The 25,160-nt window shown below is 40.6% G+C and overlaps 1 protein-coding gene across 22 annotated transcripts in view; it reads left to right on the top strand.

Annotated features, from left to right (window-relative positions):
* Positions 1 to 25,160, top strand: part of cacna1g (calcium channel, voltage-dependent, T type, alpha 1G subunit) — a 219,880-nt gene that overhangs the window by 80,722 nt on the left and 113,998 nt on the right. For all 22 annotated transcript variants that reach the window (XM_078163625.1, XM_033611548.2, XM_078163624.1 and 19 more), the window contains exons 9-12: positions 16,034 to 16,185; positions 17,438 to 17,623; positions 22,962 to 23,079; positions 24,966 to 25,121. In XM_078163625.1, coding sequence (XP_078019751.1) covers positions 16,034 to 16,185; positions 17,438 to 17,623; positions 22,962 to 23,079; positions 24,966 to 25,121 — 612 coding nt within the window. The remainder of the gene's footprint in view (positions 1 to 16,033; positions 16,186 to 17,437; positions 17,624 to 22,961; positions 23,080 to 24,965; positions 25,122 to 25,160) is intronic.

Below are 25,160 nucleotides of genomic sequence, written 5' to 3'. Positions count from 1 at the left end.
ACCTGATTTGATTAACACAGCCTGCAAACTAATGAGTTCACATCCCTCTCAGCCAACTACAAACAGCCACAGCATCAGAAAGGGAGTATATATTCAACATCTGTCATCTTAGAAAAGTCAAAAGAAAAGAAACAGAGTGAGACTGCGAGAGAGAAAGAGAGGGCGCACGTGCGCACGAGAGAAATGCAACATTGATTTACAATTGTGGTGACCTCCTCCCAGGCTACCTTTGCATCATCAGCCTGTGGAGGTCTGCTCGCAGTTCCGTATATTTGGACACTGCGAGCTTGGACCTCCCGGACCAAAACATCAGTTTCCTCCTGGGAGAAGTTTGGCTGTCTGACGCTGCTGCCATGGCAAATTGAGTAAACTCTCATTACGCCTTCGCGTGGCGCATTTAAGGGCGAGGAGAGAGGCTCATTTGATTGGTGTGATGTGTGTAAAACCCACTCCACGCCTTCTCTCCTCCCTCTTTCTGACTTGCGCAGGTAGGAGGGACGGAGGTGGGATAGAGGAGTAGCTGCGCCAGGGCACACGGTGTGCCAAACTTACAAAATCCACCTGGCCACACCCAGTTGGTGAAGCACAGGTGCGCTGCGCCCCCGCTGCGCCCGGTCTGCGAAGCTAGAGCCCTGTAGGTTATTTCTGCTACTCTTCAGGTTATTGTACTGCGCAGACAGCAAGCTAGCCACATTAACATGCAGAACCATAGTGGCCAGCGCCCACCCTTCCAGTGGGCAGGTCTTGTGAGGGCCAGTAACCCCTTTATCTCCTCCAACCCTGGCATTATATACCACTGGTTAACACCTTATATTGAAAACCAGATGTAGTCACAAGTGTATTCTTCTGCTAACTTCGCCAAGTTCGTCTGTAACTCAGTTTGGGCTGTCTGAATGCGTTTACCATGAGTGTCAGTATGTGGGTGCATACAGTTGTAACATCAACTGATTTGACCACAGAGATGCGAGTGATGGCTGGCTTGACCGCAATTTATTTTTAGAACATGCAACCAGGCACTCATGGGCATTGTCTTGGCTACCCTTGCTAAGGCATATACTAATATTTGATAGCCAGCCCAGCAATGAAAGCGATTTGTAGAATATGTACCCAGTGTAAATAGAGTGTGCTTTGTTTGAATATGCAGTGTAAATACAGTGCACTCCTGTGGATAGAATCAGCTGGTTTTAATTGAGTTGTGGTTTTAACTGTGTTTGAACACTGTTGACTGCTTTGCAATCTTGTAAATAATTCTAAAAGTAGGCTATGAAGTCAAGTCAGGTGTCAGTTATTATATTAGTTAATTAAACGTGGAATTTTTGCTTTCTGTACACATGAGAAGTAAAACCTTGGATAATCAGTCTTATCATATCACATACGAGCCTAGCACGAACAAAACAAATTAACTGATTGTGTTTTTTTTTTTTTTTTAATTAATGGCTTGTTCGTTGACAAAAGTGTGTCAATTCAAATTTGGTGTATCAAATGGGGGCTGCTTGACTGCAAATTCCCAGGCTGCTTTGTGTTGCCAGTCCACCACTGGGTGAGGGTTTACCGTGGGAGTGGCGGTGGTGAAGAGGTGGATTAGTTTGCATTGAGCCCTCATTTTCTCACTCTTCCAGTTCTTTCTTCCAGACACTGTATCAAGAATCAGGCTTTCACAATGCAGTTCCCTTCACATGAGATGATTTTCCAGGTCTTGAGGTGTGTGTTGTGCTTGAGGCTATTGTGCTGTGTTTTTGGCATGTGCGATTTTGTATAAAGTTATATAACGCAAGTAAAGTAAGTGACACGAGTATTGTGTTTGTTTGTTTGTTTGTGTGTGAGTGTGCATGTGTGTGTGTTTGTAGGCGTTTAGAAGGAGTTTGAAGCCTGGCCAGGTTTCATGAGGTTACTTTCGGTCCCTGACCCAGTGCCTATAAACACATCCAGATGCCATCCTCAGCACACACACAGAAACACAGGAGGTTTTATAGCTTTCTAGTCTTTGTTCAGTCCTTACTTTTCCTGACTCCTCTCCTTCTCTGTCTGCACTCACTCCTCCCTTTTGCTCCCTCCTTCTTTTTATTGTGATTCTGTTCATTCTTCTCCTTCCTCTCTTCCTATTATTTCTATTTCCTCCTACTCTTTCCCTCTTCTTCCACTGCATGTCCTCCTTTTAACTTCCCTCAGTCTTTTTACCATATCTCTCTATCTCATTCTTTCTCCTTATATCCTCCTCCTTGTCTGACTCCTCTTAAGTCTTTTCTCCTGTCTCTCTCTGAAGTGCTCTTTCCTAGTTTGAGTAACATGGATCCTTCTCGTCTCCAGACAGGCTGCTGAAAACTTTACTGAGACGCTTAATTGATTGCAAGCCAATACATCCAATAGACACAAGGATCACTAAGCCTCTGTTTGTCTCTGTAACTCTGTCCACGTGGAGGAGAGACTGGGCTTCAATTTCCATACATCCTCCAGCCAAGTTTTCTGCTGGAGTTTTGCAGTGTGTACCCCTTGCGACTGCCACTGTAGGAATTAGGTTGAGACTTACCTGCTGTGTGCACTGCTGCACAAGTTTAAAATCATCTGTCTTCTGCACTAGGTACGGTGGATGCATCACAGATGCCATTATTGTTTCCATATTCCTTAATCCGTACATCACTATCGATCTCTGATGGATAGAGATCAACCCTTTTATACTGAATACCATCTGCTAAAAGTTTGTGTTTGAGGAAAACAGCCCCTTTAAGAAATCGTATTTCAGCTCTGTTGAGTTTGACAGCTTTTCAATCAAGTTGGCCCGTTTTCCAGCCCACACACACACACACACACACACACACACACACACACACACACACACACAATAGATCTGGCATTATGTATCATCCAACTGCAGATAAGGTTGTGGAGTTCAGACTGTGTCTTGAAGAGAATTTGACAAGATAAAATATCCGCCCAGATGATTAACTGACGGAGAGAGAAAGATGGGGAGCATACACTAACACACTTACAATTAATCAAACTTCAAGCACAACCTAATTTTAAAGGCCAGTTAATGTCTCTGCTGGCAATACTCACACATGATTTGCTTACTAATGAGGAATTATGCTGGATATAGATGGGTATTTCTGACAGACAAGGATATTTTGTCATCTTGTCACAAAGGTGGAGTGTCTGCAGCTGAGCGTTTGCATATGCCTGGGTCTGGAACTTTGACTCTGCCCACTTTGAGTTGACTGATTTGCCTGGCATTGTTTCTTGGTTAAAATAAAAAATGTCTTACGCCATTGTCAAGGTGTTGTTGAGCAATATCAAGCATAACCAATGAGGAAATAACAACAGTGGTGAGCACTATAAACAAGGTAGTTGTTGCTATCGGGGCTGTTCTTAATCGACATGTCTTCTCAATATTGCCCAACATTGAAGTTTGCTTTATCTTTGCTCAGCTTCACTCCTAAAAATTGGTCGTTACCCCCAGAGCCTAAATCATCATCAGACCAGTACCCAGTGGCTTCAGAGGTTGCTGTAATACTTCTCAATGGCAAATTAAGCTTTTAATTTTGCTTCCAGAGAACTGAATATTGACAAGATAGCACAAGACGTGTTACTCTGGGGTTGGCTCACTGGATGAGACTCTTTACCACACACACTCACATACATGTACAATATGAACCGCTGTGACCTGACTCCTGCGATATAAACTGGCCTCTTGAGTAGACAGACCATAACAGACTCTATATCCACACACGTGTCCTTCAAACACAGACGTTGTTACCCTGCAACCCATCAGTGTGTATGGAACTACAGGGCCTGAACCCTCACTGTCCATGACACATAACAGAGCCCCTCTGTCTGTCTCCTATCTCTTAAATGCACAAATAAGTTCACACAAACACTCTGCTGTTTGGGAAATGGCGCACACATGCTCTCGCTTCGAGGGCAGCAGAGAGAGGCAAGTGCAGCGAATGTAAATGTGTGCACGACACAGATGGAAGGATAAAAAGATGATTAAATAGAGTGTTGGATAGGGATGACAGTGTAAGGACTTGGAGGCGAAAGGATAGAGGGGGTGATGGGTGGAAGAGAGGAGGCGGACGGGTTGGACGAGTATGGAGAGGGTGTCTGCTTTATCTCTCCGCGCAGTTTAAGAGCGTTACCATTTATGGTGGAGCTGATGGAATAGTTGTGTGTCTGCCAACTATGTGACACAGCCCATAGTCTATTTACTTGAGAAGGTCAACCTCTCTCTTACTTTACATAAGAAACTTCCCTCTGTCTGTATGACCACCCGTCTCTGTCTTCCCTGCATCCTTTTTCTGAGGCTCTCCTGTCAGTCTTTCCACTCCCTCGATGTATGCTGTTGATGCCAAAATAGCTTGAGTAGAAGTTAAGAGGCGTAGAAAAGACAGGGATGTCAAGGGAGACGTGGTAAAATGCATGGTTCCTGTTTTGGAAATCGTTGTTGCTGTTATAGTGGAAGCTTTTTAGCACTGACATGAATATTGATTCAGCATGTAGCTGTTACATGGGCCCAAAGTGATCTGAAGTCACTTTTGGGTCACTTAGTCTACATTTCCCACAGGCGACCTTTTGACTTCATTAACCTTGAAAAGCTATTCGCTTGGAAAAGAAAGTTGCTGCTCAACAGTGATACGTGTTGGTGTTTGAAAAGTATGTATGGTTTGATCTTGTTTTGTCACTTTATGAGGGGCATTCACTTTGAGAGGGGCATATTTAAGGGTCAAGAGCTCGAGATTGTTAAGGGTAGAGTTACACTCATCCCAAGTGAATGCAGCTAAAACACACTGTGCAACAAATGCTGAGCCCATTTCAAATAAATTGGCATGCAGCTGTGGTTTGACCACTTTTACTTGCTCTGTTACTTGCAGCAAAAACAGCCATGAACTAGTTTTTCAATTTGTTTCCTGCTAATCACAGCCAACCTTTAAAGGGACAGTTCACCAAAGATTCAAAAAAACATATTTTTCCTCTCAGCATAGTGTTATTTATCAATATTGATTGTTTTTGGTGTGAGTTCCCGAGTGTTGGGGATATCAACCATAGAGATGTCTGCCTTCTCTGGAATATAAAGGAACTATATGGCACTCTGCTTGTGGTGCTCAAAGCACCAAAAAATACATTAAAAAATGTCAATGTCTCTTTCCAGAAACTGGTGGCACTAGGTACACTGTCAGTAGATGCACACTACCTTCTGTAGTGAAATGCGCTGGGTGAGTGTAGTTTGGTAGAAAGAAAATAGTTCCTACATGAAACTGCTCACAAGGTCTGTGGATTACCTCGTAACTGGGATCACAGTTTCTGGAAAGAGACATTGCTAAGAAGGAATGTGAAATTTCTCAAATGTATTGTGTTGGTGCTTTGAGCATGACAAGCTGAGTGCCATCTAGTTGCTTTATATCTGGAGACAGCAGACATATTTACATACAATATGTCCGACACTCGATAACTTACACCAAAACAAACCAGGCTGATAAGCAGAACTACAGGTAAGAGGGAAAAATGTACTTTTGATTTTGGGGTTGAACTGTCCTCTTATAAATAAACTGCAAGCTCCAAAATTAGACTGAAATTATGTGTGGTCTTCCACTTTGTAGTGATTACCTATGAATGCAGCTCTGAGACAGCCATTAGGCGTGATACATCAAGAGAAAATATCCTTTGAAATTAATGAAAGCTGTTTCACCACCTGCAACAATTTGTCATATACAGGACAGTGGAATCATAATATGCCTTTTACCATCTCATGTCTCAGTGGCAGATGTTAGTCTTAATATTGAAATTAAATTAAAAAAAAAAAGTTATTTTCTGTTTTATATCTTATTTTATTATATAGCAGTTATTCTGTTTCACAAGCTAGCAGGTTTGTAAGGCTGTATTAGGCACAGTAGTACCGATGCAATACATGTTATTATGCTCAAAAAAAAATTTACTACACTCACTGTCTTAGTTCAGCCTGTTAACATTTGCTGATTAGTGTAAATGTATTTTACATAAAACAGAAAGTACAGCTGAGATTGACAAGAATGTGATTAATTTTATGAATATGGTCAAAAAGCAATGTTTTGCATGTATGGGTATGGAAGCCCATTTCTGCCAGTGTGATGAAACGAAAAAAGATCCTGTTAAGTCATAATAATGAGAAACTTTCTGAGAATAATGACTTAGTATCTCAAAAAATGAGAACTTTTCAAAAAAATATGTTAGTTTCTCAAAAAATGAGAACTTTCTCAAATTAATGAATTTGTATTGTTTCTCAACACTTAATTTCATATTTTTTTAATTCTGTTTTCATACGTTTCTCATTACTTTGAGGTATTTACTCATTATTTTGAGATATTAAGTCAATATTTTGAGATATAGGTAGGCCATTATTATGAGATAAGGAGGCCATTATTTTGAGATGCTAAGTCATTATTTTTGAGATTTTAAATCATTATATTGAGACAAGCAAGTCATTCTTTTGAGATACTAAGTCATTATCTCTAGATTAGTATGTCATTATTCTGAGATACTTAGTCATCTATTTGAAAGTTTTTCATTATAATGACTTAATATGATCTTTTTTATGACACTGGCAGCAAGTGGCTTCCATAGAGTTGAAAGAGAGATCCCCCTCTATCCAAAAGCTGGGGGTGCAACAGTAGCTATAGACAGAAAAAGGTAACAGAAAGCTTGAAGACTTGTGAGGCGCAGGGATTCTATAACAGATACGTCACTGAGGTCATTATGATTTGATTGAATGTTGTTACAAACGGGAATGTCTGCTTATATTCCTGAAGTTCGGCCCCCTGAACATTAACACAACTTGACAGTTAAAGTTGTGAGGTAGGATTAGGTTCAGTTATTGTAAGGACTGACACTAACATTAGTTTAAAGTTACAGCTTGTTTCATTTTTATAGGTTATGGAATTAATGTACAGTGGTCTGTGTGTTTGAAGGTCTCCTGATACATTCTGATGCTTTATCATGCACACACATATTAGTTTCTCTCCTTTCCAAACCTGGAGAGACAGTGGAAAGACCCTTTTGTTGTGCTACTTGCTCCAACCAGAGACAATATTTATTCAGCTTTTATCCTGCCCTGCCTGAGGAATGCAGAGTTGGCATCTGAAGACACTGGCCTCCCTCCAAGAAAGGCCTAAGAAAAGTGTTTTTCTAATTTGTACAATGGTGAGGCATAGAAGGCAAAACAACAGCTCTTAATCCTGGTTTATAGAGGGAGGGCTTTTCCAACCCCGAAGGCCATGAAATCAAAAAGGGAGAATCAATGAAGTGATCAAATGATGGATTCAGTTATTTCCTGGTTCAGTGAGATGTCAAATAACATGCTGCCTGTATTCAGCAAGTTATCCTCTCCTGCCCTTGCTCTTAATCTACCATTTTATCCCCTTTGCATTGTCTCATCAAGTACTGGTTTCAGCCTTTTGTATGGTGGTATATACGCTAAAATAATAATTTAAAATAGAGGGCCGAGTGTGTTTGGAATAACAATTTATAAAATAAACAACCTACAGTTCATTTGGAAAATGTTGAAAATGGCAGAAAAGGAGTCTGTGTGGCCAAAATAGAAGTTTTCAAAACTCTTTAGAACTGATACTGATCTTTTGCAATTTTGTATGGTGTGCAGTCGCACTACTCACTCAAACTACGTAAAAGTAACTTAAACAAAGGTAAATTATAGAACAATGTTAGGGTTTTTTGGTAGATCAATTAAAACATATCAATACTTGGCATCCAGTTCAAATTTTATATGCAGTTTGCTCCTAGGAATTGTGTTGAAGTGGCTGTTTCCAAAAGCACATATGCCATAGAAACAGTTTATGCTTTATTTTTGAGTTAGGTTCACATTTAATGAAATAAGTTTCCTTAACGTTGAGCATAAATTAATTTAATGTAATTCCTTTAAATGCATTATTTAGTTCATTGTTCATAATTAATAGGCAGTGAGATTATTACATTTCTATTAAAAGATACTAGTATTGTTTGCAAAATAAAATGTTACATTCCAGTCTACAAACATCAGTCATATAAAGTTCCTGCAGTCCAAAGCGAGTGACTACTCCTAGTTTGGTAGTTTTGTGCGGTGTTGAATATGCTTAGGTAACCATTAAAAACAGAATGTATGTGATTTAAAAACAACAAGGTCCCTAAAATTGATCCCTGTGGAATGCCAGGTTCAAGGCAATAAGACAATGGTTTGACATATGGGAAAATGACCTTGTTCGCTTTCTGGTGTAGAGTTAGATAAGAAGATCAATATCACTCTGATGTCTGTCCATTAAAGAAAAAGCTTGTATTTGACACTTTAGTCTAAAGCTAACAAATTAAAATGTACTCATATGTTTATTCCCTACAGAAACCCAAGCATAAAAATGCAATTTGGCATTGTATGGAGAGTTATATGCTGGATATTTTCTTGGCTGCCAACAAGTCCCAGCTGGCCAAGGAATCGGTTTTTGAACGGATTAAACTAATGAGATATTTGTTAAGTTAGTGTTAATAAGTAAGCTTTACAGGTTCTGTTTGTTACCTTTGGAAAGCCAGTCCAGTCTTTTTGCTATGTTACAATAACTGGCTGCTGACTCAAGCTTTATGTTTACTGGGTGAGAGAGATATTGATCTTCTCATCAAATTCTCAACTAAAAAAAAGCCAATTACCATATTACCAAAATGCCAACCAATGTTTTAAATGTGTGCTGAGTTAATTCTGAGGTGACAAATTGACTTTGACCATGAAGAGAACTGTGGCAACTGTGGGCCCCACCTTGCCTCTTTAGCTTCTGTAGCAGTACATTATGGTCAAGCATTTACAGTGCTTTCGAAAGATCCAAAAACCACAGTAAATTCCCTATTATTATTATTATTATTATTATTATCCCTGTGTAGTTCTTTCATCAAGTATGTTAAAGAGTTTATGCAGAGTTTCATGTCATTCAGTCATCTGAGACAAATTATCCTCATCACTGTTATTGAATCACAACCAACCACCCATAATGGTGAGTGTATCATTCTCCATTTCATACTTGGAATTTCCTCTTCTGTAGCACGCCTAAGCAAACCACTTGATTAAACTAACACGCACACACACACACACACACACACACACACACACTCACCAGACATGGAGCTGCATCACTGACAGTCTGGGGCTGAGTAGATCGCAGCATCCCGTTTAGATTAGATCACATCAGATTAGGTGACATTACATTAGCGCTAACCAGATTACACTATTCCTCATCTAACACTCTTTACCTCCTAATGCGGCTACAGCCTCATTACCCAGGACACAGTCATCGAAGGAAGCAATTAGAAAAGCACAAGCGTCTTTCTAACTTACACGCTCCTGCACGTGGACAGATTTATCTCCCTCTAGATAGTGCGTACACCTCGGTGGTCATTTGATGAAGAAATTTCTCCTGTTTGATAAGCTAATAGCTGTGAACCTTTGCTAGCATTCATGGGGGGTTCTGGGTGTATTTTTCTACCTCTGTGTCTTTTGTGTGTTCCTATGTGCATTTCTGTGTGTGAGAAAGGCTTTTATGGTCTCTTTCTCTTGCAGTGTTCTTGCATGATGTCTGAGGAATGTCTAATACACAAGCTGGAACAATAGCATAGCAGAAACAGTGGGGGAAAAATAATGACGTGAACCTCAAGGCCAGATGTCTGCAGTCCAAGTCTCACCTCATAAAAACTGTACTTCTTGTTCTGGCTTATCAATCGCATCTATTATAAAGCTGTGTGTGGATGTGTGTGTCTGCACGCAAGTGTGAGTCTGTGCAGAGCTTTGTGCATACAGTATGTGTGCATACATGGTAATGGTTAGAGCTCATGGTGTCGGTTTATGTGTGTGACCTTGATGTACGAGTACACATAGCTATTAGTGTAACTTTGGGGCACACCTCTGTGCATTTGTGGTATTACCCCAGTCTGTTCACGAGTGTGTGTGTTCCTACATAGCTGTGTGTGAGGGCATTCATCTGAAAGGACACACAAACATCCAAGTGCGCTCGCATTTGTTTACCGTTTGAACTTTACTTAAATGCACAATTCGTGCGTGCGTGTATGAAGGATTTGCCACCGCGCCTGTCAGTGTACAAATGAATGGACACAATAAAGCGATGGGATCAAACGAATAGATTTGTCTGTGTCTGTGAACCCAGAGACAGATGCAAGAGACACAGACAATGAAAAAGAGGTGAGATGAAACAGAGAAAAGCTTGTTTTTCATGGAACGGGCTGTGGGCATATTATTCTTTTTTAACAAGGAGGCAGGAGGGGAAAGACATCACCCTCTTCTCTGTATATATTTTCTACTCTGGCCATTTAACATTGCACATGTATTGCAGGATAGTGCTTCCACTAACATGCTTAACAAGTTACATGATGAAATACACATTTCATTTCTATTTTTCCTGCCACAAATCCCTTTTCAGCTCCTCCACTCTGATTCTCCAATTACTTCTCCTCATTATTAGTTGCTGTCATCTCATTTAACAGGCAAGCTTGGAAGAGCAATAATAACACATTTGAATTTGTTGGAGATGGATATATTCTTTGATTTATTGAACATGAGGATGACAAGAATAATGGGTGTTGACGGTAATATGCTGATCACAGCTGAGTTGAATTATGATTTTAAAGGAAGGGTGGCAGCTGCAGAAGTCATGTAAAATGTCTAACTAAAAAGGAAGGAGTCTGTCTGTCTCTATGTCTGTCCTTCAGTTTTCACAACCATTCATCCTTTTAACCGTTCGACTTCATACTTGGTGGGTGTATTGCAGAGGATCCAAGGAGGTGCAGTGTCAAGTGTGAGCTCTTAAGATGTACAGTACATATTAATAGCACATTTTGCATTTATTGTGTTTATTGAGAGGGGACCCCTATTGACTGTTACACAAACAGCAAGCTGAGTGCGTGAATTTACATTTTCTTGGATGGCAAAGACACAACCCACTTTGCTCTGCCTTACTGTGCCTTCAATTGGCTTACCCTGATATTTGTACCTTAATCCTAACTAGTCTCACTGCTCTTACCTAAATCTAACCAATCCTATCAATGAAGGCCACAAGTACCAGCCATCAGAGGGAAAGTAGGGCAAGTCATGCCTTTGCTATACTAGGAAACACAACATAATAGCTAGCTCTGCATCATTTGCTATGGTACATTCAAGAACAGGTAAAGAAAGAGAGACCAGAGATGTTATGTTGTGGCAAACTCAAACATTTCAAGCATCAGTGATACAGCTTCAGAATCAATGGCTTTTGTTCCAGCATTAAGCTGAGCTTTGACTTCATTAAGGCCAGTAAATGTTTGTGTGAGCTTTTGCACCTAAATGACACATATACTTTAGCATATCATGGCAGGTGTATTACTCGAGAGCCAAGGAAGGGCAGTGTCAAGTGTAAAGTTGTTTAGATAAGGAGTTCTTGAGAAAACTGTAAGCAGCAATGGTGGAGGCCAAGCATCCACCCATTATGAACAGGCACATTTTGTAAGGGTGCTGCACTAGTAGTAAAATAGATGTGTAGTTTTTTTGGAACAATGAAGAATCTGTAATGGTATTTCGAATTGTACCATAAATGACTTTTGTTGCAGTAGGGTGCCAGCCAGCCCTTGTTCATTTCATTCTGACTTTTGCCCCCTAATCCTTAAAAATACACAGCATTACCTGCACAATGCACAGAAATTGGCAGAAACAGGAGGTGCATTGGCCCATAGCTCCTGATTGCCCCAGGGCTCCTGGTGGGTTAATCCAGCTTTGTCAGGTTGGATAGCTGGGCATAGAAATTGTCTTAGTTTGTCTCCCTACCAACAATCAGCGCTGTTTTCTTTTTACCATGACCGCAATCCTTACCAATATGTTTAATGACTTAAATCTAACAAAACTTCAACGATAAGAGTGGCGGATCCGATGATGTTAGGAATATTTTCCATGAAGGTCATTTTGGAAAGCAGTTACAGGCTATTAAGTCATTTAAGTATGAGGATTGTCAAAAGTAGCAACGACAACAAGTATGGTTATCATAAGCTTCAGGCTCTCAATTATGGTGCAATATTACATCTTGGTGTTGCTGGACATTCTTTCCCGCCTCAGGGCCTGCTGCTGCATGTTAGCCTTGTGGGAGTAATGACTTAATACTCAGCAATGACTTGTAAGTGTTGACTTTTTTAAACTCAGAGATGCTGTCAGGATGCTCTCATTGAAGTTTTCTGTAGACAGTGGTTGGTTTTGACTGTGATTAAACTGAACACAGATGCACATAGTGAATGACCCATTTCAAGTTTCAACCACAAAATGTCATGAAGTTTTGCAAGTAATTAGAGAGTCACTCAACATGAGGCTGAAAAGCATTGTTTCACTGCCCTGTTTGGTTGAAAGTTTAAAGTCTGCTGCACCTCTGTCCATACGTTGCCTCACTGGAGGGTTTGGTTGTGTGTGATCCAACATATGTTCTTCTTCACCTGTACAAAGTATTGTCATAGTGTACTGAAGCACCCTGGAGTACACTACCACATTACTGCAGCAAGGTGAGAAGTTAAAGAACAGGCTCTGCTTTCGGGTGGTGGGTTTATGATAATATCGATTCCACTCTCATGTTGTCCGTTAAAGAGCTGTATACAACATTCAGAGCATTAATTTAACAGTGAATCACTATTTACTAGTAAGTTAAGACATAGGTGAGTAATGGTGCCCTGAGTGGAGAATGAAGTCACGCTACTCTTCTGTGTTTTGTAATCCAAGCCTCTCTGTTCTTTGTTGTGGTAGAATTCTGGCGCACATGCATGTTAGTGCCATAGACTGTATAAAATCATGGACGTAGCCACTATGACATCACCCATTACTCTTGCATTTTGAAACCTTAAGTTCGCCATCTTGAATTCAGAAATGACCATATGTGGGTTAGAGTGTGGAGATACCACTAGCTGCTAGCTTGGTGTATTTACAGCTGTGGTAACTGTAGTAGTACTAATGCTAATAGTTATTTTTGTAAGCAAAAAACAAGCCTAAAACCAGTGAAACAAAATGTTCTTGCTGGAAACACTTAACATCTGATGCCTTGGATGGATTTCAGTGCAACCAAACACTAGACCAGACTTTTTAAGCCAACCAAAATGTGTATTCACTTTCATGACCTGAAAAGACACTGAAATAGTGACAGCTACAGCTTCGCCTATAGGCCCATTCTGTGAATCTGGAGTTATGCCATGGTTATGTTAACTAACCAACATTGTTGCCATAGTAGCAACTTGTCAGTGGGTGGCACCCACCTGTCACTCAAAGCAGCCGCGGCCTTAAATATGCGAAATGTTAAGCCTTAATAACATTTACAGAAGTGAAAATGAATCCCCTATACAGCTGTTATGAGTGAGGACATTAGCTATAGAGACAAAACTGTTTTTTCACCAGGCTGTAAACATTTTTATTTCTGCTGTAAAGCTGGGCATTTTAACATGGGGGTCTATGGGAATCGACTAGCTTCTGGAGCCAACCTCTAATGGCCATTAGAGGAACTGCGTTTTTTGGCAATTCCGCAACGGCTTCCTTTTCACAGCCCTGGAGGCTGCTGCTTGGTTAGTGCATGCAAGTCTCTGTGAGTGTGTCGCACTGGCTAGCAAATTACCACCATTCTGCAGTGCTCTCATTCGGCAGGTACCACCGATATTGAGATGGTATTGTCACAGAAGCATAGCACCCCCCGTCCAGTTTCCCCCCAGTTTAACACCATTAGGTCAGCACTGTTGCTGTGGCTAACACTGTTTTTTTGAGTTAGCATTGTTAGCTATATACGTTCAGTCATGTTGAGAACCGGCCTATCCCGGCCCAGACGGAACCATATTTAGCTCTGAATGTCCTGTACAGCTCCTTTAAATATGAAACTTCACATGCAGCTGGATAGCTTAGCTTAGGATAAAAACTGGAAATGAGGAAATCCACCTTCCAAGAGCTCTAAATCTCAATAATTAACTTTTCATATTGTTTGTTTAAAAGACTTATACAAACCAAAGTGTAAAAGAAATACTTTATTCCATGTGCCTGATTACTATGCTAAGCTAAGCTAGCCAGCTGCAGGACGTAGCCTTGATTTAATGGACATATATGAATAGCATTAATCTTCTCATTTAACTCTCTGCCTGAATGGCAACAAGCATTACTCAAAAAAACATTTTTCACTGAACTATTGGTGCCATATTTCCTTTGTGAAAGAGAAATAAGGCTCCACTGCCAAACTTGTGTCTGGACGTGCTGAACCAGACAAAAGCTCAGCATGAATTTATTTTAAATGTTTATTGCTTTAAAGCAGGGATACTGGAGCAGTCATTTTCCCATATGATCTAAAAGCAGTGTTATGCAGGGTTCACACTGGACACAGATCACACTGATTTGTTAATTGTAGCAAAGTCGCCAGTCTGCAGTCGCCGGGCCATTCACACCAGAAATGCATTTTTCTTCGCTGGTCAGCAAGCGACTCTGCTCTTTGCTCTGTTTAAATCACATGTAGAGCTCTCTCTCTGTCTGATGGTGTGTCAGTGAGTTGGTTGTTTGTGTGTGTTTGTGTGATTGTGTGTGTGTGTGTGTGTGTGTGTGTGTAGCTCTGCTTATCTTTCTTGCTCTCTAGAAATAGATAGAAATAAATAGATTATCAGTGTGTTTTCTTGCCATCTTCACTTACAGCTTGAGACAAAAATAGACCAGACGCTGAAACTATCGCTGCAGATCGCGAGCAGACCAGAGTGCTCGCTGCCGCAACGCATCCAGTGTGAACAGCCCAATCAGTTAACATGGGCACCGAAAGCAAGCAGGCAGCACTCCACAGAAAATCGGCACACTTCGCAGCACTTCTGCATCCAGTGTGAACTCGGCAGTACAACACAAGTGACAATATTTCATAATAGCCATCTGACTTTGTGTCACTGTTGCTTTAGTGCTCTAGACAAAGTGGTGCCGTAATGCAGCACGAGGAGCTGTTATTCAAGTGACGATGTTAATCTCTGTATTCCTTTCTCTGTGTATTCATGCTAGTGTTGAGTAATCGCCGCTTAAACAGTCATGGTGTATAGTGATTAGTGGCAGCCCACCAGGACTGGCTTAATGACACACTGTGTTTACATTACATTACATTACCTCCCAGTTCAGCCCGGGGATAACGTTTCTGCTGGGATGGCGACTCTATTTATACACACAGAGGGATATTGAGACTGTGAGATATAGGCAGTCACAATCACATATGTGCACACATTCGCTTACACTTTTATGGTGAACATGCAAACACAGATCAGGCCCTCAACACCTTCCATCCTCTGTGCCATGTCAGTGTAATGTGTGTGTATGACACCGTGTTAGAGTTGTGTAAACTGTTTATTGCATGGAGATGAAAGACCTCATGAAGCTTGTCTGGGGTGTTACTCAGCCCACAGACACATAACAGCATTCCCACCGGCTCTTTTCTCCTCGCCAATAATTACAGATACTCGCTATAGATGTCTGATTTACATACTGTGTCATATTTGGATGTGCCGCGCCTTTTATCTTTCAGCCTATGTTCTTTCTCTTGTCTGTCTGCATTGCCTGTTTTCCTCTGTTTTTCTGGCACACATACACATACTGTACACACAGCAGTTTGTTTGATCTAGATGTGAGTGGCAGTCCAATTCTCTGATGAGCTTTGAGCAGATGTCCCAGGCATATTCAGCAGCAGCATTGTGATCAGTGTGTGTACTGGGGCAAGAGAAAGGTTGAGTGTGCGTATTGTGTCTGAATGTGAAAGGACAGATTTGTCACATTTGAACTGAATTCAGCCATCGGCATATTTGCTTTCCACAGCAGGTGTTGTTGCTGTAGTCATATAAAGGGTTTGCTATTAAACATGCACATCCAAGAAGAATTTCAAAGTGCTGTCAGTCAAGCTGAAAACAAGACAAATGTCTTAGCTCCTGAATTTTTTACAATTTGGAGATACAAGGATTATACAAGAATGTGTCACCATACTGCAGTAACGTCTCCTCTCTCTTTGTCTCCTTGTGTCTCTGCCTCCAGCCTGATGAGTTGACCTATGCGTTGGAGATCAGTAACGTTGTGTTCACCAGCCTGTTCTCTCTGGAGATGCTGTTGAAGGTTTTGGTCTACGGGCCCTTCGGCTACATCAAGAACCCCTACAATATCTTCGATGGCATCATCGTGGTGATCAGGTGAGCTGCAGAGCAGGATTAGTTTTTCACAAATCCCTGAAATAAAACAGGGATCCTTTTCCCTCTTCTCTTTTTAAGATAATGCTCATGGCCAGTTTCCATCCAACCAAATTTAACCAAACTCAGCTCTGAAAAACATGATATCACCTTTCCAGTGTGGGGAGTCAATAGAGCAATCAAAAACTGTAAACAGTCTAAAATCGGTGCTGCAGTCTATAGTCTGGTAGTGCAATGTATGTGTAAATAATGGCTCCTCCATTTCCAAAAAGTACTTTTCTGGATCGTTATATGAAAACTTTTACATGACTCATGCAATATACTCCAAGTCTCATTTATCTCTAACTCCCCAAACTGACAGCTCTCTCTGACAGGGAACTGAACTAAAAGTAAACTCTCTTCAAAGCCAGGCTCCATGGACAAAACCAGTAATTTTACCTCACCAAACATGGGCTTTGCTGGTCTACTGCCGCCTAAATCAGCAGGTTTTTTGTGTTATTGTGTGACTTTACCAAAGTCCAAACTAACCCCCTTTAAATAGAGCAAAGTTTCGCTTTTCATTCAGTTATTGTCAGAAAGGGCCATCTGTTTAAGAAGTTCTGGGCATATGACCGGATAAATGAGAGTGGGATTATACTGCCCAAGTTGTGTGAGAGTTTATAATCAGATTTCTTTTGTATAGTTTTGTTGTTTTTTCAAAAGGACCCCTATCTCTTTAATTCATCAAGAATTTTCCCAGATTTTGGATTTTTCGTTCACTGTGGAGACATGCAAGAAACATATTTTCTTCATGAATTCAATGTAAAACTGGGGGAGTAATTGATACAACATTGACATTTGACATTGCTGTTTGATGCGTTAATAGGTAACTGTTTGCTAATGTGTTCATAAGACATTATGTCAGTGTTGTGTTTACAGCCTGTTCTTTTGCCCCAAAGTGGCAAAAGGAATCAAGAAACACTGCTTTAATTATTTAATCAAGTATAAATAAATATTTTATAAAGCATTAATAAACAATGTGAAGCTCCCTATCACAAAATTAGAAGTGCTGTTTACAATGCTTAAACATCTATTGAACATGTTAGTTCTAAACACATGATTAGTAATAGTAAAAATGAATACAGTAAAAGCAGTAGATCTTCATGACACTGGAGATTAACCTGAGAATATTGGTCAGGACTTTTGGCTGTTTGAAGGCCTTGAATCTAACATGAATGTATATGTGTGTTTGTGAATGTGCCTTGTCTTCGAACAGTGTGTGGGAGATCATGGGTCAGCAGGGTGGCGGTTTGTCGGTGCTGAGGACCTTCCGGCTGATGCGGGTGCTGAAGTTGGTCCGTTTCATGCCGGCCCTACAGAGGCAGCTGGTGGTGCTGATGAAGACCATGGACAATGTGGCCACCTTCTGCATGCTGCTCATGCTCTTCATCTTCATCTTCAGGTAGGCAGAGGGAGAGTGGGTGACCTTGCATCCTGTCTTACTCCTAAAAAATATATAAGTATCGATCTTCCAACCTCATGAAAAAATGAACTGTCTAGTTCTTGCTGCTGATGAAGGAATGACATCAAAGAAAGCTGAAATAGAAAACAGACGGGGTAAACTAAAGGGAGTTCGATCAGTGAGCATGAAACAAATTCTGCAGATGTAGTTGAAAGCACAAAGGTGTGGAATGAAAGTAAATTGGTTGGTCAATACATATGGGAAGGAAGGAGCAGGGAGAAGCAGTGATCAGTGCAGATGTGACAGGCAGATTAGTCGATGGGATGACAAGACTAAGTGAGTCCCAGGTCTTGTCAGCAACCCTTCTTTTTGCCTGTTAGGCCTGGGGCTGAGCTCAACAAAATCCAATGTGTGTAGGTCCTCTGCACTTATCTGATGCACAGACACACCAGCAGAGTTGTCAGAACAAAATTTTGGCATCATATGTTTCTGCAAACTGAAGATGTGTTGCATTTGTATGTTTCATCCATATGACGTAGTTCAGATTACATGCACATGAGCTGAGTTTTTCATCAGATAAAGAAGAGGATGGTGGATGGTGTGACACCAAGGCAAGATGGCTGCCAGGCTGTAGACAGCAGCAGACCACTGTTGGAGGCCAACAAAAGCGGATATATTCTATTGTAAGTTTAGGATACTTCCAACCGTGTTTGTGGCAACAAAAGAAATACATTTTCAACACGTTTTGGGACTTTTTCAGCCATGTTTGTTGTGACAAAAACTGGTATTTTTTTAGTGAGAGTTTGGGACATTATCAGCCATGTGTGCATCAACAAAGCAGGTATTTATTTAATGAGAGTTTGAGACATTTCTAGCCGTGTTTGTAGCCACAAAAGTGGTGTCTTTTAACAGTCTTTTTCGGTGACATTTCCAGCAATGTTTGGTGTAACAAAAACAGGTAATTTTTAATGCAAGTTTGGGACTTTTTCAGCAATATATGTAGCAATTAAAGTAGTGTTTTTAATAAGAGTTCACGGACATTTCCAGCCATGTTTGTGGTAACAAAAGCGGGTATTTTTAATGATAATTCAGGGCATGTCCAACTGTGTTTGTATCAACCAAAGGGATGGTTTTTATTGAGAGTTTAGGGCATTTCCAGCTGTCTTAGTAGCAACAAAAACAGGTGTTTTTTAACTGAAAGTTTGGGACCTTTCTAACTGTGTCCATAGCGCCAAAATAGGTATTTTTTAACAAGAGGTTGAGACATTTCCAGCTGTATTTATAAGCGACATAACTGGGTATTTTAAGCCAAAACATATTTTTTTTGCTTTGTCTAATCCTAACCATCTGTTAACCACAGCATTGTCTCAACATTAAATTGAAAAATTGAAGGAAGAAGAAAGGGATAGTGCACCAAAAAATGTAAATTCAGCCATTATCTACTCACCCATATGCCGAGGCAGGCTCAGGTGAAGTTTTAGAGTCCTCACAACACTTGCGGAGATACTAGGGGAGAGGGGGTAGCAACACAACTCCACCTAATGGAGGTATAAGGCGCCCCAGATTCTAACATTCAAAAACATAATTGAAACCACAAAATATCTCCATACTGCTCGTCCGTAGTGATCCAATCTGGGGCGCCGTGCGCCTCCATTAGGTGGAGTTATGTGGATCTCCGCAAGTGTTGTGAGGACTCTAAAACTTCACCTGAGCCTCCATCAGCATATGGGTGAGTAGATAATGGCTGAATTTTCATTTTTGGGTGCACTATCCCTTTAAAGTCTCATTATATCACCTACATATAAAACATACAAATGTATTATCTTTAGTTTGCAGAACAGACACTACCAACATTTATTCTGAAGATTGGGTTGAACACACACAAAGCTGATCATCAAAGAAAAAATGCAATTGATTTTTTCTTTTTATGGCTCCTGTTGATGATAAAATATGTGCAGGAAACTACCTTTAAAAAAGACCCCTTTTTATCTTCAGTGAGATTGACTTTATTCCAGAATGGATTATTTCCCTCAAAGCCCCTGGAAACTTCATACCTAAAGTATTTCTCTGTAACATTAAATATTTATGACTAAATAAGCAACATCAAGAGAGAAAAGAGAAAATAAAGAAATCTCTAATGTAAAAGAACCAAAACACTTTCAACTCTGGCAGAAAATAGTGTGTTAGTGTTGGACTCCATCATGCACAGCAGGAAGCTGTCTGGAAAAAAAGTTTCAGAGGACTTAATGTTTGTGTTATTTTCAGATTATTTGAATATTAATTATGTTCACTGTAAGTTTAAATGAAATAATTTTTTAACTAGACACCTTCCAGTGACTGCATTAGTAGAAACAGTACTGTCACAAACTGGCCTAAAATCAGTCTCTTTTCTTGCTGCCTCACATGTTAGTAGCGCTTGTCAGTTTGTATCTGAGCATGTTCAGCTTCATTTCAGCAGCTTGTTGAGATGTGTGTATATGTATGTGGGGGCACACATGCACTTTAGTACACACACATACAAAAACACAAACACACACACTCAGAGTTCCAAGGGCCTTGTATATGCATATATAAACAGCCTCTGATTTGAGTGAAGAGTTGCCATGTTGACACAGCAGAGGCCTGTTCATTGATCCCTCAGCTCCAGTTGAGCTTCACTGTCTGTGTTTATGAATAAAAGACAGACTGCAGTGCACGCTCACTGCTGGTTCAATAATAACACTCCCGATTAGCTGTCTTACTGTATGTGGCCTTGAACTAACTTTCTTTCTGTCTTTCTTTCTTTCTGTTAAGAACAAAGTAATAATGGGAAAGATAATATTCAGTGTTTTGTTCTCTGGCTTCTGTCTGACAAGACCCTGATCAATACTTAGCATAATGTGATGGCAATCTTTCTGTCTTGCTTTATCTTTTTCCTCTATTCCTCTTCACTGTATTCTCGACCCTATCTCCACTCAAACCCCCTTAAGAAGAATAAAGAAAAAGTGCTATCAATCTTCTCATCTTACTCGTAGAAAGATAGCAAATAAACACACTTCCAAGAATAGTGAAGCTTTAGATTTAAAGGAAAGGTTTGCTATTTTAGGATTTATTATTTGCTTTCTTTCTGGGAGTTAGATGAGAAGATTGATATCACTTTTGTGTCTATGCATTAAGTATGGAACTAGAGCCAGGAGCGAATTAAAGCAGAATAGCATAACGACTTGAAGCAGGAGGAAACAGTTGCCTGCCTCTGATCAAAGTTTTAAAGTTTGTTACTTTAATTTGTACACAAACAGCAATGTAAAACTGGCAATTTGTGGTTTAAGGGGAAATTTAATTTTGCTCTCCAGCTATTTCTCGAATAACTCGTGACTTCCCAGAGCCTTGTCATTGCAGTGAGATTTCCAGCCAACAAGCAGAGACACAAACAACCTGAGCAGACGGATGCATTTTGCTAGCCAGGAAATTCACACTTAAAACCAGCTCCATCTGAAACCACATTTTCACTGCACTGCTTGTGTACAGAGTAAACAAACAAGATGCAATGAGTTAGTGAGTGAGCTTTGGAGGTGTTAGGACCCAGCCATACAAAGTGAGTTCCGCAGGTTTGTGAGGCACTGCCTTCTTGTTGAAGCCTGCCCCAATCAGATGGAGCGCTTTTTGCAGCATGCTGTATCTTATGTTTTTTTAATTGTTGCTGGGCAACCACTAAATCACTGGTAATAGCTTAACTGCTATTTTGCTGTGAAGTAAAATCACGGATCTGTACTTTTAAATTCCCCATAAAAATGGGACAGACGGGGGGCACTTGGGGACTGAGGAGAAATCATAGGGAGTACCACCGGCTGGTCCATGAGCTACAGGTTGACAATCTGCTGTCAGTCACCAGGCCTAATTAAGGTCGGTAAACTGTTAGAAAATAGCTGATGTGACAGTTGGTTCAGATATGTTTCAGCTTACCTTGGGTAATGGTGAAAGTGAGCTAACATTAGCTGGACAAACCATGCATGTTACCAGTTGTCTTAGCCACTTACAGAAGGCACACCTTCCAATTTATCTGATTGAGGAAAAAACTGCAATAATGCTGAGCACTTTACTGGTCTGAGTTGAAGTTGTTTAAACTCGAGGCCTTCAGGGCACACAAAAGCAGTGAGCAAAATGCTTCACTCTAATTGTAAACCATTGCAAAATGCTGTCCCAGGCTGCCAAAAAACTCTCTCTCTGATCAGGGCCTTAGTTGGAAGATTAAGTTACCTTTGGACAGAGCCAGGCTAGCTGTTACCCCCTGCCTCCAGACATGCTAATCGCCTCCCAGCTCCAGCTCCGGACCTCTTTTTATCTCATCCTCATAACGAAAGCAAATATTGGTGAACTATTCCTTGAATTTCCAAAGCAGTGGAAGTAGAGTCCTGCAGGGGTGACAAATGCCTCCCTGATTCCCTCATCAAAAAGCCAACAGGATTGTTTCATTGGATTTTGGATTATTGCAGAAAATAAACTCTGTTGCAAACAAACGTTTATGACCTTACATGTTTTGTTTGGCAAGATGACGTTCTATAATCTCATACAGCCATTTGTTAGAAACAGCCTTTGTAAAACACCTAAAAGCTTTAACATTCAAGAGTTGGGTATTTACTGACATATTTTACACCGTAGAACAAAATGTTAAGGTCTCTTAAGCCTGTGTTAACCACAGACATCTAAGCAAAAACCCATTTAAAAAACCCATTGACTTCAGCATGAGGGAACCAGGAGTTCAAAAGTACAAAAAGTGCTAACTCATTTCTGGGGTTTAGGGCTCATTCCTGTACCACCCTGTACCTTTTACTTAGATGAGACTGTGCCTTTGTTTCTAGTGCCAGTGATCTTCATTTGCTTGAATGAGTACAAGGTGTCATTGCCATGGTTTGTGACTCTCTCCATGGTGCTGAACTCAACCTGGCATAGGCACTCCATTTCCACTCCCACTCCTCTTGGCAACTTTACTCCCTCAATGCATTATTGGCCAACTTTTTAAGAAGCACTGACTGTATATTACCTGACTGACAGCACTCCATATATGGTGTTTTTGTTAACTTTGCTTCTCTTTTTGTACATAAAACTAACGAGTGAATACATCTATTTATGCTTTTGCATGGCAGTCCCCCGGGCAGTAATTACCATTCATGTTCAGTACATTCTGCCTCAGCTGTCTTGCTAGCAGCAGGTATAATCAGTATGGTGGAGGCAAAACAAGGCTTTTCACTGTGTTTATTTCTGTTTATTTGTACTGTATCTAATGGGTTGGCCTGATGTAAACATTTACCCCTCTGTTTCCTGTTTGTTTTCTCCTTTTCCATCCCTCCTCCTGTGTCAGTATCCTGGGGATGCATCTGTTTGGTTGTAAGTTTGGGTCCGAGAGGGATGGAGGAGACACTCTGCCAGACAGGAAGAACTTTGACTCTCTTCTCTGGGCCATAGTGACTGTCTTCCAGGTGAGCATATACCCCTTTCTCCCCTTCTTTTACTCTAATACACATTTACATTTCACTGCGTTATGGCCAATTTAGCTATAGCTTTATATCTGACTCCAATCTGTTGAGACAGTAAAAATTTAACAGCAGGATGACCTAAAGGTATGCAAGTTTATCTCCCATCTGGAAGCTTTAACTTCCTGTGTGATCACACTGCAGCTGCTGAAGTGCCCTCAAGCAAACAACATCTTCCTGCCTTATTGGTGCTGACTGAACCTGTCCCCATTCGGAGTCTGAGAAGACAATTTCCTCTTGAATAAATAAAACACATCCAATTTAATATTTCTCTTCACTCTCCCTACCTGCCTATCTCCCTCATTTTCTTCCACTCTATCTAATTTCCATTTCCAAGTATCTCACAAAGGTTAAGTGGGTCTGCCTCTTGCATCATGTCACCTTGGATCAGTGATTAGGCCTTCTGTTGGGTCCAACATTTCATCCATTATCTATCCACTGTATAGTATTTATCACCCTTAATATAGTACCCATTTATAATTCACTGAAACATCTGATCAGGGACAATGTGTCAGCATGTCTCACTGCAGGGAACATTGAACTGACATGTCTGTTCTTATAATGTTACACATAGGGGGTTTAATGTTGGTTCACTGATCCAGTCTACCTAGTCATGAAAGCATTTACATTTGTGTGGTGTCCTTTCATATGAAAAGCTTGTAGTGCGTAGAAAGTGTTTCTTCTTTTTGATGGATAAATACTAGAGAGATACCTACAAGAAATTAAACTTCATAAACACGCAACCTATGAAGCATTATAGGAGTGACCGTTCGCTAAACCGTTCCCCTGAACAGCAATTGTCCAGTCATCACCTTGCAACTGGACAGTTTAGATAGATGTCAGTCACCATGCACACAATTTGAAGAAGCAGGCAAGAGTACCACCACGAAAGCTAAGCGATGTACTACTGTGGATGGGGGGGCAGCAGCAACATGTGTTCTAGTCACTAGGACTGTTTTTTAGGTTGCTAAAATTTGTTTTGCTGCTGCACTGGTCCGCAGCAGTACATTGCTTAGCTTCTGTGTCGGACTCCAGCCTGCTTCTCCAAACTTGGGGCGTGCTGACAGCTACTGTAGGTAATACACTGACTATGAATAAGTACCTCATACAACCCCACTCAGAAGATCTGTACTCTCTCTTTAACTTGAGACTTCAAACCTAGCAATCTTATAATGTGTGTGAGGTGTTCATGGGGCTGTGCAGTATCAGCAATACTCCACATTTAAGATTTCAGCCTTGTCAAAACCAACACAAGACCAGAAGTGTAAGGAAAACATTTAATGTTTTTATCTGTTTTATTGTAAGCTGCAAAAGTTAGTATATCCAGCTAACTAGCCTACTACATACAATAGCAACCCCATGTTAATTTCAAAGCCAAGGAACATATTTTGTTACTAACGACATTAGTGTGTGGCATGATAGGTTTTAATAAAGTCTTTTCACAACTAGCATATCCATTGTGTGGTATTTCCCCCCAATGTATACAATGAATATAAAAATTATAACATTAGCTCAGCTTGCAAGCTACAGCTGTTAAAATCTCCTAGCAACAGTTGTCACTTCAGCCGTCGAAATCATGGTTGTCGGATAGAAATGAGATGCTATTTTTTTCTACTTCTGTCAGAAAGGACCCATGGTTTTAGAACATACCCAGAACTTGGAGACGTAAAACCACCACTCTTAGCAATGCCTTGAAAGAACGGAAAGTGACAAGTAAGAAAGGGGGATGAGGCTTAGCAAGCGGTCACTTCTCAAACATATTAAACTACTAGAATAATTGCTGAATAATGATGTACTTCTTCTCATTAATACTTTTTTCTTCTCCTCTTTAGATCCTAACCCAGGAGGACTGGAACAAGGTGTTATATAACGGCATGGCTTCCACCTCTCCTGTAGCTGCCCTCTACTTCATTGCGCTTATGACCTTTGGCAACTATGTCCTCTTCAACTTGCTGGTGGCCATCTTGGTTGAGGGTTTCCAGACAGAGGTATGACGTTGCTGGTTACAAAAATAACTTATGTGAAAA

Source organism: Epinephelus lanceolatus, chromosome 21, assembly GCF_041903045.1.
Source record: "Epinephelus lanceolatus isolate andai-2023 chromosome 21, ASM4190304v1, whole genome shotgun sequence".
Taxonomy (NCBI): Eukaryota; Metazoa; Chordata; class Actinopteri; order Perciformes; family Serranidae; genus Epinephelus; species Epinephelus lanceolatus.
The sequence above is the reverse complement of the archived record's forward strand: the minus strand, read 5'-3'. Positions and strand labels throughout refer to the sequence as shown.